The 16103-nt window shown below is 45.6% G+C and overlaps 1 protein-coding gene across 2 annotated transcripts in view; it reads right to left on the bottom strand.

The window, feature by feature from the left end:
* The window catches only part of GAB1 (GRB2 associated binding protein 1), a 125057-nt gene extending 118707 nt beyond the window's left edge, over nt 1–6350 (bottom strand). Inside the window, exon 1 of one of the 2 annotated variants that reach the window (XM_065877681.1) lies at nt 5948–6350. In XM_065877681.1, the coding sequence (XP_065733753.1) occupies nt 5948–6019 (72 nt within the window). In that variant the 5' untranslated portion in view covers nt 6020–6350. The remainder of the gene's footprint in view (nt 1–5947) is intronic. The other variant, XM_065877680.1, reaches the window with a different exon arrangement.
* Nucleotides 6351–16103: the final 9753 nt, after the last annotated feature.

Genomic DNA, 16103 nt, shown 5'->3' with positions numbered 1-16103 from the left:
ACCCTTCCATCAACAGTCAGGAGGGGTTTAATGTGATCCATTGGTGTTATTCTCTTTCCTCCAGCACTGGCTGGCACTCACACAGCTGGGCTAAGATGGCTTCCAAAGTCCAAAATAAGACGCTAGCCCAAGGCAGCCCCTGCCCTCCTGCTGGAGCTCAGAAGCAAATGAATCAAAGGCTCTTTTATTCTCCCTCCTACCAGAACATGCTCCCTCTCTGTTGTCAACTAAATGCTTGCCAGAATGAATTATTTAGTTCCAAACAGACATAAAGAAATCTTAAATAACACATGTCCCTTGGAATTTTAATAAGTTCAGGTGACCGGACAAGTGGGGTTGTTTGGTTTGTTGTCTAGCCTGGGACAGAAAATTCACTTGTGGTCAGGATCCCATCAAGAGCATTAGGTCATGGCAGAAACTGAAACTTCTCAAACTGCAAGTTACAGCTGACATCCAAATTCCATGTATGAAACGGAGCTGTTCTGTTCTTTTCGCGGGGATGTCTGAACTCAACACAAAGTCCCCGTTCTTCCTTGAAAACCAGGCTGCCCTTCTGATTTTGCTATTTCTGTCAGAAGCACCTGGATTCTTCCAAGAATAGAGCCTGAAATTCACCTGTGAAGTCTTCACTGGCTGCCCCCCCCCCTCTAGTCTGAGCTCTTAAGCAATTACTGTCTGTATCAACCATTTGGCAATTCATCATATACAGCCTTATAAACATAGCTCTTGTAAAACGATTTAAAGGAACATGCATTTACAGCTTGTCTTGGGGAACAGATTAGAAACTCCTTATGGGAAGGGAGTGGGCCTTTCCCTCCACGGTATTCAACACGTGGCGCATTTACAAAAGCTCCAGAGATACCTGTTTATCGATTCAGTCAACAGATACCTGGTGAGCTTCCACTCTGTATCAGACACAGCAGCACAGGCACTCGGCAGCCCTGGGCTCAGTGAGCCTGCATTCTGTTAAGGGAGGCGCCGAAGGGTCCCCAAAGAATTCTGCTTCTGTAGTTCTAATATATTCACTAGGCTATTTAAGATGAACAAGAAATGAAGATTTATTTCCCCCCCATCTGCCCCTCCCTGCCAAGGAAAAGTCTGAGAAGAGGAATGTTAGAGGGCAAGAGAGCTTAGAATGTAGATGTGTTGCCCACCATGTCCCCATTTTACAGATAAGGAAACTGAGGATCAGAAGGCTCCAAAGATCACGTGAATAGTGGCAAAGCCCAGGTGAATTCTGGGTCCTGACACTCAGTTCCTTCCACCATGGCCCAATTTACCTAAAACACTTCAAAAATAAAGTGGTAATCCACCTGCTACGATGTTCCTTCTCTTGTGTTAGTCTCTGTAAGAAAATTAGCAGTGCCAGCAGTTAATCACCTCTTAAATGTCCTCAACCTGCAAATCATCAAGACCTTAGCTACGTATTTTTTATGTCAACTCCAAACTATGGAATCTTACTTAGGCTTAAAAGTGCCTTGTCACTTCATTTCTTTCATATTCTTTAAGCAGACTCATTATGGCAAAATACACTGAAATAACCAGTTCACCTGTCAACCAGATTATCCAAGTATAAATTCTTGCCATGTTTTTGTATTTGTTCAAAGATGATCAATTAAAAAAAATTAAAAACAGCAGAATTCTAAAACTACCCTCCAAGCTGATACACCTTCTTAGTAGTAATTTTGAATCCCAAAAGACAACAATCAGATTTAGGGATTCAGCAACTCATATCACTAAGCCCAGGCACAACAAAAGAATTAACTATCATTAACTTTCATAAAGACAATGTACTTGCTAGTTGATGATCTTTCTTAGTAGAAACAATGTTCCTGCCTCATTGGAGAAGGTAACAAGAAAACATTCGAAATTTGAATGGTATGTTCACTAATGGGAGAATTGCAGGAAAAAAATTTCCTTGAACAGAATAATTATGCTCCTTCAGTCACTGTAAGCAAAAGCTTCAGAATCTGTTGGCTACTGGCAAGTCCCAGTAGCAGAATCTGCTACTGGGAATTGCCAAAAAAGGGCAGGAAAAGCTTCCAAACATCCCAGCCCTCTTTGTTGTAGTGACACTATGGAACAGGGACTTAGCCCAGCTCCTGGGTTGTCCTTGAACCAAGGAGATGCTGTTATTTTGCCTTCCCCATGCCTCTCTCCTCCATGTAAGATGTCAGGTGCCCACCCAGAGGAAGATGCTATTTCTGTTTCTAAGTCCATTCCCAGAACCACAAGTTCAGACAAAAAACATCCTATAAGCTGACAGCTGAAGAGCAGAGCCCAAGCTGGGTGCAGATTACACAACCAAGAACTGGCTGAGGTTTTGCTCCCCAGCTGGCTGGCAGCTAGCAGGCCACCCTGCCCTGGTCCAGAAGCAGGTTCTCCTGCTGAGATCGCACACCGGCCCAAGGCAGACATCTGGGCCACGGAGGAGCCCAAACTTGGTGTCTTGGCTTGAGGCAGGCCATAGGGAAGCTCCCCCCTGCAGAGATAGGGAGACAGCCAGCTGGCTTGGAGCAATCCTTTGTTTTCAAGACTTACCTTTTATCTCAGCTAAAATATCAAATCCTGATGAAAATTCTACCATTATTTCAAATGGCTGATTTGTCTTTAAACAGCCCTTTAAACATCTGAGCGCTGCCGTTGAGTGCATACTACCAAGAGTCTACTTGGTTTCTATAACCCTAGTGACATTGATCTGTTTGTGATTCTACTCAGGTCCTTAGCAGAGTGAAAAATCAGCTGTTTAATATATAACACAGGATGAAAACAGCAACACAGTAGTAGCAAAACTGAGAGAAAGCAGAAAAATCTTCACCTCCATATTAAGTGGACTTCTAAAAATTCTCAGAGGATGGAACATTGGAACACATACAAGAGGTTCTTACCCTTTTGCAAATAAATATAGAAAAAATTAAAAAGAGGCAAAAAGGCTGGAGAATCCGCTCGCTAGTCTTTGTCTTAACTGTCTTTTATGCCACTTCCACTCTCTTTAGGAAATTCAAGAAAAGCTTCCATATCTGAGGAACATACTAATATAAAAAAACAATGTTGTTGACTATAAAAAAGCAAACATAAAATGGAGTTGCAAATGGAATGCATGGGGGCCATACCTTGAGATGACTTTGAAGATAAAACTAAAACAATTTTTTGTCACTTAAAAGCCCTGATGGATCATCTTAATCAATGCTTGGACTACCCTATAAATATTGTAAACAGCAAGACAACTGTCAAAGTTCTCTGGCCAAATGTTCCCCAACAAAATCAATGTTCAAACTCCCTGAAGTTTCATTTAACAATTACAGTACCAGGCATCCAAGATATCTTATCACAGTGAATCTGTTCATTCAAAACCATTATCAAGCAACATTTTGCCTACTGGGTGGCCAACAATGTTTCCTTTCATCCAGAAAATAAAGATTCTACATGAAAACCAAACCAGCACAGGAGATGCATGTATATATGCCAATGTCTTTGAGGGGCAAAGCTGCTTTAGCCAAAACTGTCTGAATTGGATACCAAGCCAAAGAGCAATCATCTGGGAATGTCAAAATCTGGGCAACCGACTTGACAGTGCAAATATAAGACAAGACTCATTTTAACTTGTAAGTCTCCAGTCACCCTCTTGGACCCCTCAATTCTGGTGGCCACCCTGCCCACTTTCTTCCTGGGCTGTCTCTATGTACTTCACTGGTGTGGAAAGAAAACCCCAGTGCCCAGCCAGACAAAGAAAAGCCCGCCTCCCTCCGCTGTTAGGCATATTCTCCCCTCAGCTGACAACAATTTAGGGAGCCCATTGTCTCCCTGAAGTATTCCTGTGGTTTCAGTCTACAAGAAGCTTGTTCCTCAAAACATCTATGCAATACCCACAGTGATCCACTTGGGCACACAATCAGAAACCATGTGGCGTTGCTAGCTACCTTTTGTGCACACATGCTTGTCTTGTGTTTCTTCAGCACTGCACCTCTGATGCGCAGCCCGCCCCTTCCTTGCATGCTCAACCAATATCCATAGACTCAGAGAAAGTTACAACTTGAAAGGCTGTTTACAGCTGACCCCCTGAGTGCCGCTTGAAATCAACTAGATGACTCATTAACCTTTTAAAGGCCAGTCAGGCAGGCAGATCTGGGTTCAAACCCTGCCTCTGGCACACTCTGGTTATGTAGACTGTGTTCTCATCTGTTAAACAGATAGATAATACCCGCCTCATAAAACTGTTGTAATGATCAAATGAAATAATAATTTTTTTTAAATTCAGATTTTCCATTTTCTTGGTCCTTGTTAAGACATAATCTTTGGGGCTGATTTTCTTCCTGGTTTGTATTACATTAAATTGCAAGCCCAAGAGGCAAGTCTTTTTTCCTACTGTATTTTTTAATCTTATGGTCCCTAGTCCAGTGCAGGGCATCTTTTGAGAGAGCCATAAACCAATCATGTGAAAGAAAGCATTAAACCTCTATTACCACTACCTATTTCAGCTAATGTAGTGTTCTTCAGTTCCCCCAAGGACCCAATCATTTCCTAAGCAGCGCCTTCTCAAAACAAATACATCTATCAATCCACTCCCTCTTCCCACACACATACAACCTTCTCTTCAGAACTCAAAGCTGAAAACAACACTGCCTCTCCCCAATTTTTGTATTAAAGTCAGCATATTTACCAGAATATTCAGTCAAAGTGTGATAGGTGGAGAGACAGGATTTGGAAGGATTCAAAAAAATCTCTGGAGAACTTTCTTAGGATTTGTGGCATCAATCCTTAAATAAGAATTACTTGCCTATAACAAATTCTGGCAGAAAGTAAACCAGAAACTCACCGGTGAGTTGTCGGTTTAGTTAAATATTGCACTTCACTCCGTTCTATGCAAGCAAACAGTGACTAATAGGATTACCTCGAGCTCTCACTCTGGATGTAGATACCCTTCCACAAGAAACAGGTTCCATTATTAGTGTCGGCCCCCTGGTAGTAAATTTATATTTAAAGGGGCATACATTTTGTTTTCGAGACATACTTTACTAGAAAAATATTTGCGTCATATGCCAGGGCGAAGGTGTCATTTCTGTCTTTTGCAGGGGGCAGCAACAAATAGCCAATGGGGGAGAACGGATAAGATCGCAGACCCCCCCCCCCCGAAGAGGACACAGATTTCCACCTAAGCAAGGTCGGTTCTTTCAAGGAATAGCTTCCTTAACAGCTAAAACGGTTTAACACATAATCAGCAGAAGCAATTCGGGTGGCCTGGGAAAGTACCGTAACACACAGAAATCCTTACTGGCCCCAGCTGTCCTCTCCTGCGGGGTTTGACAGCGTGTCCACGGCGCCCGAACACCAGCCACCAAGCTCCCCACAGCGCCCTCCTTTCGCAGCAAACTGCCAAGGCTCTCGGGCCAAACTCCAAGGTCCCTCGCTTCAAAACCGCGAAAATGTGAACCGTGCTAAGCAAACGGTAGGGCGCGTAATAACTTTTCTTTCCCGTGTGCGCGGACGGGAGATGCTCGGCTCTAAGGCCAACTTCCCAGGTCCCCCGCCCGCTTCCGGCAACCACCCCGAGGGGAAGGCGGGAGGGAGCGCGGACCAAATAGAGGGCTGATGAGTTCCAACACCTCCGTGGGTTTCCCACTGCGGGAAATTTACTATACAGCAGTCCCTAAGGATTCCCTGCAGATATAACGAAAGGAGAATGCTCTCCCCCTCGCCCCTGCTAAAAGGAACAATAAAAACATGCAGCCGGCGCTCAGCTGGCCATGCCGGGCCCTCCTACGGGCCGATGTCTAGAATCTGGAGGAAGAAAGGTGCCCGGCCAAGAGGAGGCCCGGGCGTGAGTGTCCAGCCTGGGTCCCCAGCCTGCCGGGGAAAGGGCCCACGGGAAAAGGATGGGGACCAAGGAGAAGCAGCAGCCCGCGCGCGAGCCTCCCGGGAAGGGGAACGGCGGCCGAGCTCTACTTACATAACGCTTCAACTTTTTCTCCGGAGGTGACTTGCGGAGCCATCCGGAGCAGACCACTTCGCCGCCGCTCATGGTGCGCGCCTCTCCGGCTCCGGGCCGGGCGCGTTCCCGACACCGCCGACGCCGGACAGCCGCGCAGCGGCGGGGACCTAGCTCTCCCGCGGCGCACCCCGGGCGGACGGGCTCCGTGGCGCGCCGGCTCTCGGCCTCCGAGCTTCTTCCCCAGCAAGCAGGTCCGCGGACTTGAGTAGAAGCGGGCCGCACCGCCGAGGCCGATACCTCGGGGCAGGGTCCGCGGCCGGGCCGAGGGCGTCCCGGCCTCCCTTCAGTGCGCCCGCCCAGCCGCCAGGCGCGCCGTCCCGCCGGCTGCCTCCTTCGCGCTGGGGCTCAACGGGACTCTGCCCCGGCGCGGAGCCCAAGCCTCGGCCCCCTGCGCTCCGCCCCCTCGGGACGGGACCTCCCAGAGCGCTCTCTAGACAGACACGACGCTGCACGCGCGCACACCCACACTCACACACACACACACACAATGCCCTGCGCGGTGCCCACTCCGGCTCGCCCGCTCTCGGTTTCGGTGCGCCCTGCGCGATCCTCTCCTTCCCCCTCCTCGCGGGAGGGTGGGTCACTTCCCCGCGGCGCCCGGGCAGCCGGGAGGAAAGGGGAAGCCGCGAGGGTCCCGTGGACAGCGGGCGCAGGGCTTGTCCAGGGCCACGGAGGGAGCCGCCGGCTCGGCGTCGCTGGGCAGGGCAGAGGTCCCGCCGGAGGGTGGGTCCGCGCTCGCCGCCGCCGCGGGAGAGAGAGGGCGGAGGGCGGCGAAGGAACGAGGCTCTCGGCTGCTCGGCTGCGGGGACAGAGCCCACCGTCCAGTCCCCTCGCGCTCCTCCCGCGCCGCCTCCCCCACCCCCGGGCGCGCGGCAGGTTCTGAGCGGCCTGGCCCCCGGCCCCGATCCCTCCCTCTCCCGGCCTCCCGGCTCCCTCTTCCTTTCCTCCTCCCCTTCCCACGTTCAGGCCGGCTGCGGTTTCTGCCCAGACTTTCTCTAACTCCGCCGGAGCGCTTCCAGCCAAAACAAGGGCCAGGGAGGAGGAGACGCACGGAGGGAGGGAGCGAGAGAGGGAGGGAGCGGGATTCCGAGAGGCACCCTGGGATCTGTAGTTCGGAAAGCTGGAGAGGGGTCCTCGGCCGCCCGGCGGCCGTGGAGACTGGAGACCCCGGCGGCCTGCTCGCCGGGGAAGGCGGCGAGGCCTCGGCGAGGGCGGTGCCGCCAGGGCTTGGGCTCCGGGCGGAGCGAGGAACCTTCGAATGTTCAAGTCTGGAGATTGCCATCTTGGCTCAGCCGAGTGTCAGTTCGGAGTTAGTACTGTGTACGAGATCAGGAGTTGGAGGGGGAGGGGCTGGGGTGTTTGTACTTGACAGCGCGCAAAGCAAAACAGCCCGGAGGGAGACCGCGCGCCCTGGAGAGTCTGCGACCCCCGGATCCCTGCCCGCGAGTCTGAAGGGCAGGGACCAGGAGGGCGAGGACCCGGGGGAACGCGCTAAGGCGACCAGCCTGGAGCGGAGGGCAGAGGGGGACCCTTCCGGGCTGGTGTGGGCTGGTCCCCGGAGCAGCCTTGCCTGAGTGGTGTGGGAACGCTTAGCGGGGCCAAAGGATTTGGTTGAATCGATCTCTGGGACATTTTGAAGTCTCACACTCCCTCCATTTGTTGCCGGTTTCTTCCACTTGACTTGGCATTTGTTTAAAATCTATCTTTGGGGTGTTGGACCAGAAAAGGGAAACTTACTGGATGTCTTAGCGCTATTTGCTTTCTTGCGTGTGCTTTACAATTATGATACGTGGTCCTGAGTTTAACACGATCCTGTAATAGAAATATCTTTTCCAGTTTATTTATGGAAAACAAAGCCCTCACACAAATTTTGGAAGATAATATAAATAATCAGATAAAAGTGCTAAAAATAGTAGGAGATAAGTGAACGTTTCTGGAAAAAATAACCTCAGGCATTTTCTTGTTAATATAACATTCACTTTCAGGAGTTCTCTGAGTTTGAAAAGCTTGTACAGTTGTAGGAAATTAGGTGCTGGGGTGGTGAGAACTGGAGGTCTCTGCACTCATGGAAGTGACATTTCTGTGGCTGCGTTGGATAGTAAACAGGGGTCAACACAAGTACAGATTGTGATAAATGTTGTGCCCTGGGGGAAATAAACACAGTAAATTAGAAGAATAACCAGGGTGGGACCAGGTCAGATAGGGTGAGACAAGTCTTCCTTAAAGAGGCAGCTAGCCAGAGATTTGAAAGATGTTGTGAAGAAGAGAATCAGACTTGTTTTGTGAAGGATCAAAGGGATAACCGTAAGGAGAATTGAGAGAGAAAAAACAAGCAAAGGGGGTTCATTGTTTTTCTTACATTTTAAGGCTTTTTATTCTTTTTTTTTTTTTTTTTTTTTTTTTTGTGGTACGCGGGCCTCTCACTGTTGTGGCCTCTCCTGTTGCGGAGCACAGGCTCTGGACGCACAGGCTCAGCTGCCATGGCTCACGGGCCCAGCTGCTCTGCGGCATGTGGGATCTTCCCGGACCGGGGCACGAACCCGTGTCCCCTGCATCACAGGCGGACTCTCAACCACTGCGCCACCAGGGAAGCCCTTAAGGCTTTTTAGAATACAAGTGAGTGTAATTTTTATGGCAGCTCATAAACCAAAGCAATTTTTACGTGAACTCAGGTTTTACCACAAGCGTGCAAATGAAAATAAATCACTGAATTTGTTTTCCACTTCTCCCACAGGCAGTGTGTCTGTACACTGAGTCAAAGTATTTATAATTAACATTTCTAAGACTAGTCCACTCTTTCATAGTTAACTGTTGGCTAGATAATTTACCACTTCCTCCACTCCTGTTATAAAGTCCTTTTTTTAAATCTCTCTGTCTCTTTTTCTTTTTTTTTGGCCACACCCATGTGGCATGCAGGATCTTAGTTCCCCAACCAGGGCTGGAACCCATGCCCCCTGCAGTGGAAGAGGAATTCTTGACTACTGGACAGACAGGGAAATCCCTAAAGTTCTTTCTTTTTTAAATTGAAGTATAGTTTATTTACAATTGTTGTTTTAGTTTCAGGTGTACGGTATAGTGATTCAGTGATACACATGTGTGTTTATGTATGTGTGTGTGTGTATATATGTGTATATATATATATATATACATATATGCTTTTTCAGATTCTTTTTAATGAAAGACTGTAATACAGTCAGCCCTCCTTATCCCTGGGGAATGGGTTTCAGGATCCCTCCCCATACCAAAATCCTTTGCTGCTCAATTTCCTTGTATAAGATGGTGTAGTATTCACATCTTTATACTATAAATCATCTCTAATTACTTATAATACCTAATACAATGTAAATGCTATGTAAATTGTTGCTAGCATGCAGCAAATTCAAGTTTTGCTTTTTGGAACTTTCTGGATTTTTTCCGAGTATTTCCCATCTGAGGTTGGTTGGCTCCTCGGATGAGGAACCCAAGGATATGGAAGGACCAACTGTATACCCAGTAATCTTTTTCATTATTTCAAATAAGGGATTCAATGATCTCATTTCCACATAAGAAATCATTAAGTATTTTCCCTTACCTTCGACTATGTTGTTTGAGATTTATATTTCTAGAGATCAAATAAGTGAGGAGAGGTTGAAGATAGATATGTCTTCATGTATGTATGTTAGAAAGGAAATTGGCTTTATCTTTACATTATATGCCATTTTTAGATGATCTGTAAAATTACATTTTGTATCCTTATATGTTAAAAGGTATGCTAGAAAACACTACTACACATCAGTATCTTAAATTTCATTCATACAACAAATATTTATGGAATGTCTTTGTATATACAAGTTCTTGAGGACCCAGGATATAATAGGGAGGTGAGCCAGACCTATTACCTCACTCCTTTATTCTAGAGAAGAACATTTTACTAGTCATTAGCCCCTTAACTTCTACAATACAGTTGATAAATGCTGTGAAGGAAAAACAAAGAGTCTTACCTGGGCATACAGCTGGAGGCTCTACCCCCTGGGAGAAGGGTGGGTATGTGGGGAAAGACTTCCCTGAGGAACTGACTTTAAACTGAGACCCTCAGGATGAGGAGAAATGGCCTGGCCAAGCAGCAGGGAAGAGTATTCCAGACAACAGAGAAACTACGAGGTGTCTAAATCCTCAGGCTGGAAGAAACTCCGGAGGACCTGAATGAAGGCAGCAGGGAGACGAGTGAGAGGGACATTGGACTGGGTAAGGTGACAGAAGCAGACAAGGGACAGGTTGTGCTGAGGTCTGGAGATCTTCTTAGAGTTTAGACTTTTCCTCAAAGCAAGTGCCAATTGTCACCTCCCATGGCCTTCAAATCGCCTCAGACCATCACCCCTCCGTGGACTTTGTCATTCACCTCCAGTAGCCCACTCCAGCTACGCATCTTCCAACTTGATCTTTCAAGTTCTTCCTCTGTAATCTTCTTTCTTCTCCAACAGCTTTCTAGCCTGTTGACACCTCTGCTTTCGCATATCCCATCAGACCTCTCCGTCTTCACTTCCCCCCCTTATCCAGTTCGGATTTTGCGGTCCACATTTTTAATAACATGCTTCCCACTCACAAAACCCCAACACTGGGTGAACCTGACTGCACTTGCTTCTGCACCCAAACAGCCAAGCACTTTTGGAGAAAGTTACACAACAGAATCAGTGATGTCGCTGTAAATTCATGTTCAGTGACCTCAAATACATAGATCCTCAGCTCTCTGCAGGGGCGGATCTTGGTCTTCTGGAACCTGAATCATATATAGTTTGGGGAGTCATTTTAAAGGAAAGGAATATACAATTACAAATTAAAAATTACGACGAATATGAACCTAGAATGAGGAAATGAATAAGGAACAAATTACTGGCACCTTTGAGATACAGATGCCTTTCTTTTGAGACCTCTATGATAATTTGCCAGAATCCTTGCACGGATATGCTTTCTGAGTGCATCCTAACTTCCCCTCCCAACTAGGACACCCAACCTCTCCCAGCAGTTCCCTACTCTCCTGGGGACCTGTGCAGCCACCTTCATTAGCTTTATGGATGTCTCTGGTACCTGGCAATCCCACTTCCTTTATCTGGACAGTGCATTATATTCTCTGCAAAAAGTTTTCTTTCTGTCTGTCTTTTTTTTTTTTTTTTTTGCGGTACGTGGGACTCTCACTGATGTGGCCTCTCCCGTTGCGGAGCACAGGCTCCAGATGCGCAGGCTCAGCGGCCATGGCTCACAGACACAGCCGCTCCGCGGCATGCGGGATCTTCCCGGACTGGGGCACGAACCTGTGTCCCCTGCATCGGCAGGCGGACTCTCAACCACTGTGCCACCAGAGAAACCCCTGTCTTCTTTTTGTTAAACAACAGCTTTATTGAGATGTAATTCACCTACCATAAAAGTCACTTTTTTAAATTATACAATTCAGTGATTTTAGTATATTCACAAAATTCTTCAACCTCACCACTATCTAATTTCAGAATATTTCATCACCCTGAAAAGAAACCCCATTCCTCCTCCCCCTGCATCCCTGACAACCAGTAATCTCTCTGTTTCTATGGATTTGCCTCCTTTGGACGTTTCATATGAATGGAATCAGGCAACATGTGACCTTCTGTGACTGGTTCCTCTCAGCATAATGTCGTCAAGGTTTTTCCATTGTTGTAGCATGCATCAGTACTTCATTCCTTTATAATGTTAAACATTAAATGTTAAATACTATTGCATTATATGGATATTTCACATTTTTCTTATTCATTTATCAGATGATGGACATTTGGATTGTTTCTACTTTTTGGCTATTATGAATGATGCTTGCAATAGTTCTTAAACCAGCTTCAGATATCTCAAATGTCCAAACCCTCCATCAACCAAAGATCTTATAGTTTCATCAGAAAACCAAAGTGCTCAGATGGAAACTCCTTCAGCCACTAGCCATCACATGTGCAAACCTACATACCATCTTCAGTCCTGCTACTCCCCCTTCCCACGGCAAATGAAAGACATTGCTTTCCTGTTATGAGAGGTCAGTCCCTCCACTTATGCTTTGGATTTCATGCCATTGCATCTTTTCAAGAACATCACCCTATAAATGATCTCTCTATATCTAAATACTCTCTGTGTAATTGTATCACTGGTGTGTGTTGCAATAAAACTTTATTTAAAAAAACAAATAGTGGGACGTCCCTGGTGGTTCAGTGATTGGGAATCCTCCTGCCAATGCAGGAGACAAGGGTTTGAGCCCTGGGCTGGGAAGAGCCCACATTCCGTGGAGCAACTAAGCCCGTGTGCCACAACTACTGAGCCTGCGCTCTAGAGCCTGCAAGCCACAACTACTGAGCCCACGTGCCACAACTACTGAAGCCTGTGCACCTAGAACCCGTGCCCTGCACCAAGAGAAGCCACTGCAATGAGAAGCCTGTGCACCACAGCAAAGAGTAACCCCCACTTGCCACAACTAGAGAAAGCCCGTGCACAGCAATGAAGACCCAATGCAGCCAAAAATAAATTAAAAAATAAAAAAAAAAACAAGTAGTGAGCCAGATTTAGCCAAAGGGCTGTAATTTGCCAAATTTTGTTTGATACCACCATGTTCTGATAGGGTGTACGTTCACATACACTCACACGCATACATACCCAACTCTTTTTTAAACGGAAAGGAGCCATTACTATGATGCCTTTTCAAACAGCTATTGTGAGAGGAATCTTATATGAAATTGCTGATAACATGCAGGTTCAGATTATTTAATTCTCCCTGAATGTTAGCACTGTTCCTCTGAATAAACTACCATAACATTAAAATGAAAGTTGGCTGCCCTGTATTTGACAAAAGGATTGTAGGCAACAGACTACAGTTCTCTTCAGTTTTAACTGGAAACTGAGTTAAATTATCCACTCCATTTTAAATATACTCACATCTCTTAAGACAAAACAATGTAAAAAATCCTCTACAACGTATATTGCCTTTAAAAATATATGTTTATTTATTTGGTTGCATCGGGTCTTAGTTGCGGCAGGCGGGCTCCCTAATTGTGGCATGTGAACTGTTAGTTGCAGCATGTGTGTGGGATCCAGTTCCCAGACCAGGGATCGAACCCAGGCCCCTTGCTTTGAGAGCGTGGAGTCTTAACTACTGCATCACCAGGGAATCCCTCTGTAGGTATTTTAGTCCTTGCACATTTAGTTTTGTTTTGTTTTGAACTTTATTTTATTTTTTATACAGCAAGTTCTTATTAGTTATCTGTTTTATGCATATTAGTGTATATATGTCAATCCCAATCTCCCACCACTACCCGCCCCCCATATATTGCTTTTTAGCTACCTTTTTCTCTACCAGCTTTTCTCTCCTCTTTCACAGCCAGACGTCTGTTGAGTGTTGCTATAGTTTCTATCTCTTGTTCATCCTCCCTTTCTCTTCAATCTGCTTCACCTTGGCTTCCATCCCACTTTCTCTCTTATATTTTCCAAGGTCATGACCCCCACATCACTAAATCAGACGAGAATTTTCACGCCTTCCTAAAACTCTCAGAACCTTGGCCTCTGAGACATCACATGTTTGAACCTTCCTATCTCCCTGCTCCACTCAGATTTCTTTGCAGGCTCTTCTTTTACTGGCCCTTGGCATTCTAAAGTCTAGCCCACCACTCTTCTCATCCTATACTTTCTCACGTGGGTGGTATTTGACACTTCACAAATTTTCATCCCCAGCCCAGTTCTCTCTTCTGAACCGCCAACCTGTAAATATAACTGCCTTCTTTACATGCCACTTTGCTCTACAAAAATCAACCAAATCAGAATCATGATCTCATCCTCAACTCTCACCAAATCAACTCCAGTTTCTTTTTATTTCTCTTGGAGTCACTCTTTACATCTTCCTTTATTGTCTTCCATTACCAACCCACTACCAAATGTAGATGAGCTTGTCTATGGATTATTTTTCCATTCCATCCATTTCTGTACTACCACTTCTTTTCAAGCTACTTCCTCTCTCTCTTGGATTTTTGGTCATATGCTTAATGTATCTGCTTCCTTTTTCCCCTGCCCCATAGATTCTCCACTTTTCAGCCAGAGAAATCATCGTAAAGCACAAATATAATCACTTCAATGGCTGCCCATTGAGCATAGGGTAAAAACCAACATCCTTGACGTGGCCAACCAGATGTGAGTGGCCTCTCCCCTCCACAGGTGTCCATCCAGCCTCATCTGGACCACTTACCCATCTCCTTCTGTGCTCAATCACTCAGGCCTTCTTCCGGTTCCTCAAACACACTCTTTTTCCTTTCCCCTCCAGCGCCTCTATGTTCTCTCTGTTCCTGCACCTGGAATGCTGCTATCTCCCTCGTGTGACTTTCCTTTTGTTTTATTGGGGCTGGTTCATTCCTGCCCACCCTTCAGATGTCGGGTCACCCATCTCTCCCTCTGGAAAAGTTTCCTCAGACCTTGGTTGAGTCATATTCCCTACTCTACCCTCTTACTGTCCTGTTGTAAGAAATAGATATCATAGTTGTCGTTTTACATCATTTGTGAGATTGTTTTATTGATGTTGACTGCTCTCACTAGGTAGTGGACTCTGTGGAGGGAAAGGGCCCTGTCTGTTTTGTTTATTCGCTTTATTTGTACCCCTAACACCTACCAGGGTACCTGGCATGTAATCAGTTCTTAATGCATATTTGTGGAATGAATGAGTGAATGAATGAGTGAAGGGCTTTCCTCAGGTGGCTGATGACCCAGATGTTTGCTCGCTCCTGACATGGTAACAGGAGATGGTGCTGGAGTCGAGGTGTTTGGGTATTGCTACAGTCTGAATGTTTCTGTCCCCTTAGAATCCTTACCCCCAGGTGGGGCTTCAGGGAGGTGATTAGGTCGTAAGGACAGAGCCCTAGTGAGTGAGGTTAATGACTCTGTAAAAGAGGCAGAGCTAGCTCCCTTCCCCCCTTCCACTAAGTGAGGGCACAGCAAGAAGGTGCCAACTATGAACCAGAAATTGGGCCCTTTCCTGACGCCGAATCTGCAGGCACCTTGATAATGGCCTTCCTAGCCTCCAGAACTGTGAGAAATAAATTTCTGTTATTTATAAGCTACCCAGTTTATGGTTTTTTTGTTATAGCAGCCCAAATGGACTAAGACAGGTAGGAATTGTCCCCTGAATAACCAGACTCCAAAAAGTGACAAACTGTGCTTTATATTATTATTGATACCTAAAGGTGAGATTGTTTTTCTTTTTAAAATTTTCCACTTATGTATATTTGATGATTTTCCTATAACAAAAATGTATTCCTTTAGTAATAGGAAATTCCAAGTTTTAAAAAACAGAAGTGATGTAATATTTTCAAATTAATAAGTAACTTAAACCTAAACTTTATACATTGAAATTTTCACACATCTAAATATTTCTAAGGAAGTTGTGTTTAAATAATTTGGAATGAAAATATCCTTGAAACGTACAGATGGCCAACAAACACACGAAAAGATGCTCAATATCACTAATTATTAGAGAAATGCAGATCAAAACTACAATGAGGTATCACCTCACACCGGTCAGAATGGCCATCATCAAAAAATCTACAAACAACAAATGCTGGAGAGGGTGTGGAGAAAAGGGAAACCTCTTACACTGTTGGTGAGAATATAAATTGATACAGCCACTATGGAGAACAATATGGAGGTTCCTTAAAAAACTAAAAACAGAACTACCATACGACCCAGCAATCCCACTCCTGGGCATATACCCAGAGGAAACCATAACTCAAAAAGATACATGCACCCCAATGTTCATTGCAGCACTATTTACAATAGCTAGGACATAGAAGCAACCTAAATGTCCATCAACAGAGGAATGGATAAAGAAGATGTGGTACATATATACAATGGAATATTACTCAGCCATAAAAAGGAACGAAATTGGGTAATTTGTAGGGACACGGATGGACCTAGAGACTGTCATACAGAGTGAAGTAAGTCAGAAAGGGAAAAACAAATATCATATATTAACGCATATATGTGGAATCTAGAAAAATGGTATAGATGATCTTATTTGCAAAGCAGAAATAGAAACAGACATAGAGAACAAACGTTTGGATGCCAAGGGGGAAGGGGGTGGTGGGATGAATTGGGA

Source organism: Phocoena phocoena, chromosome 5 (genome assembly GCF_963924675.1).
Source record: "Phocoena phocoena chromosome 5, mPhoPho1.1, whole genome shotgun sequence".
NCBI lineage: Eukaryota > Metazoa > Chordata > Mammalia > Artiodactyla > Phocoenidae > Phocoena > Phocoena phocoena.
This window is presented reverse-complemented; position numbering and strand designations above follow the sequence as displayed.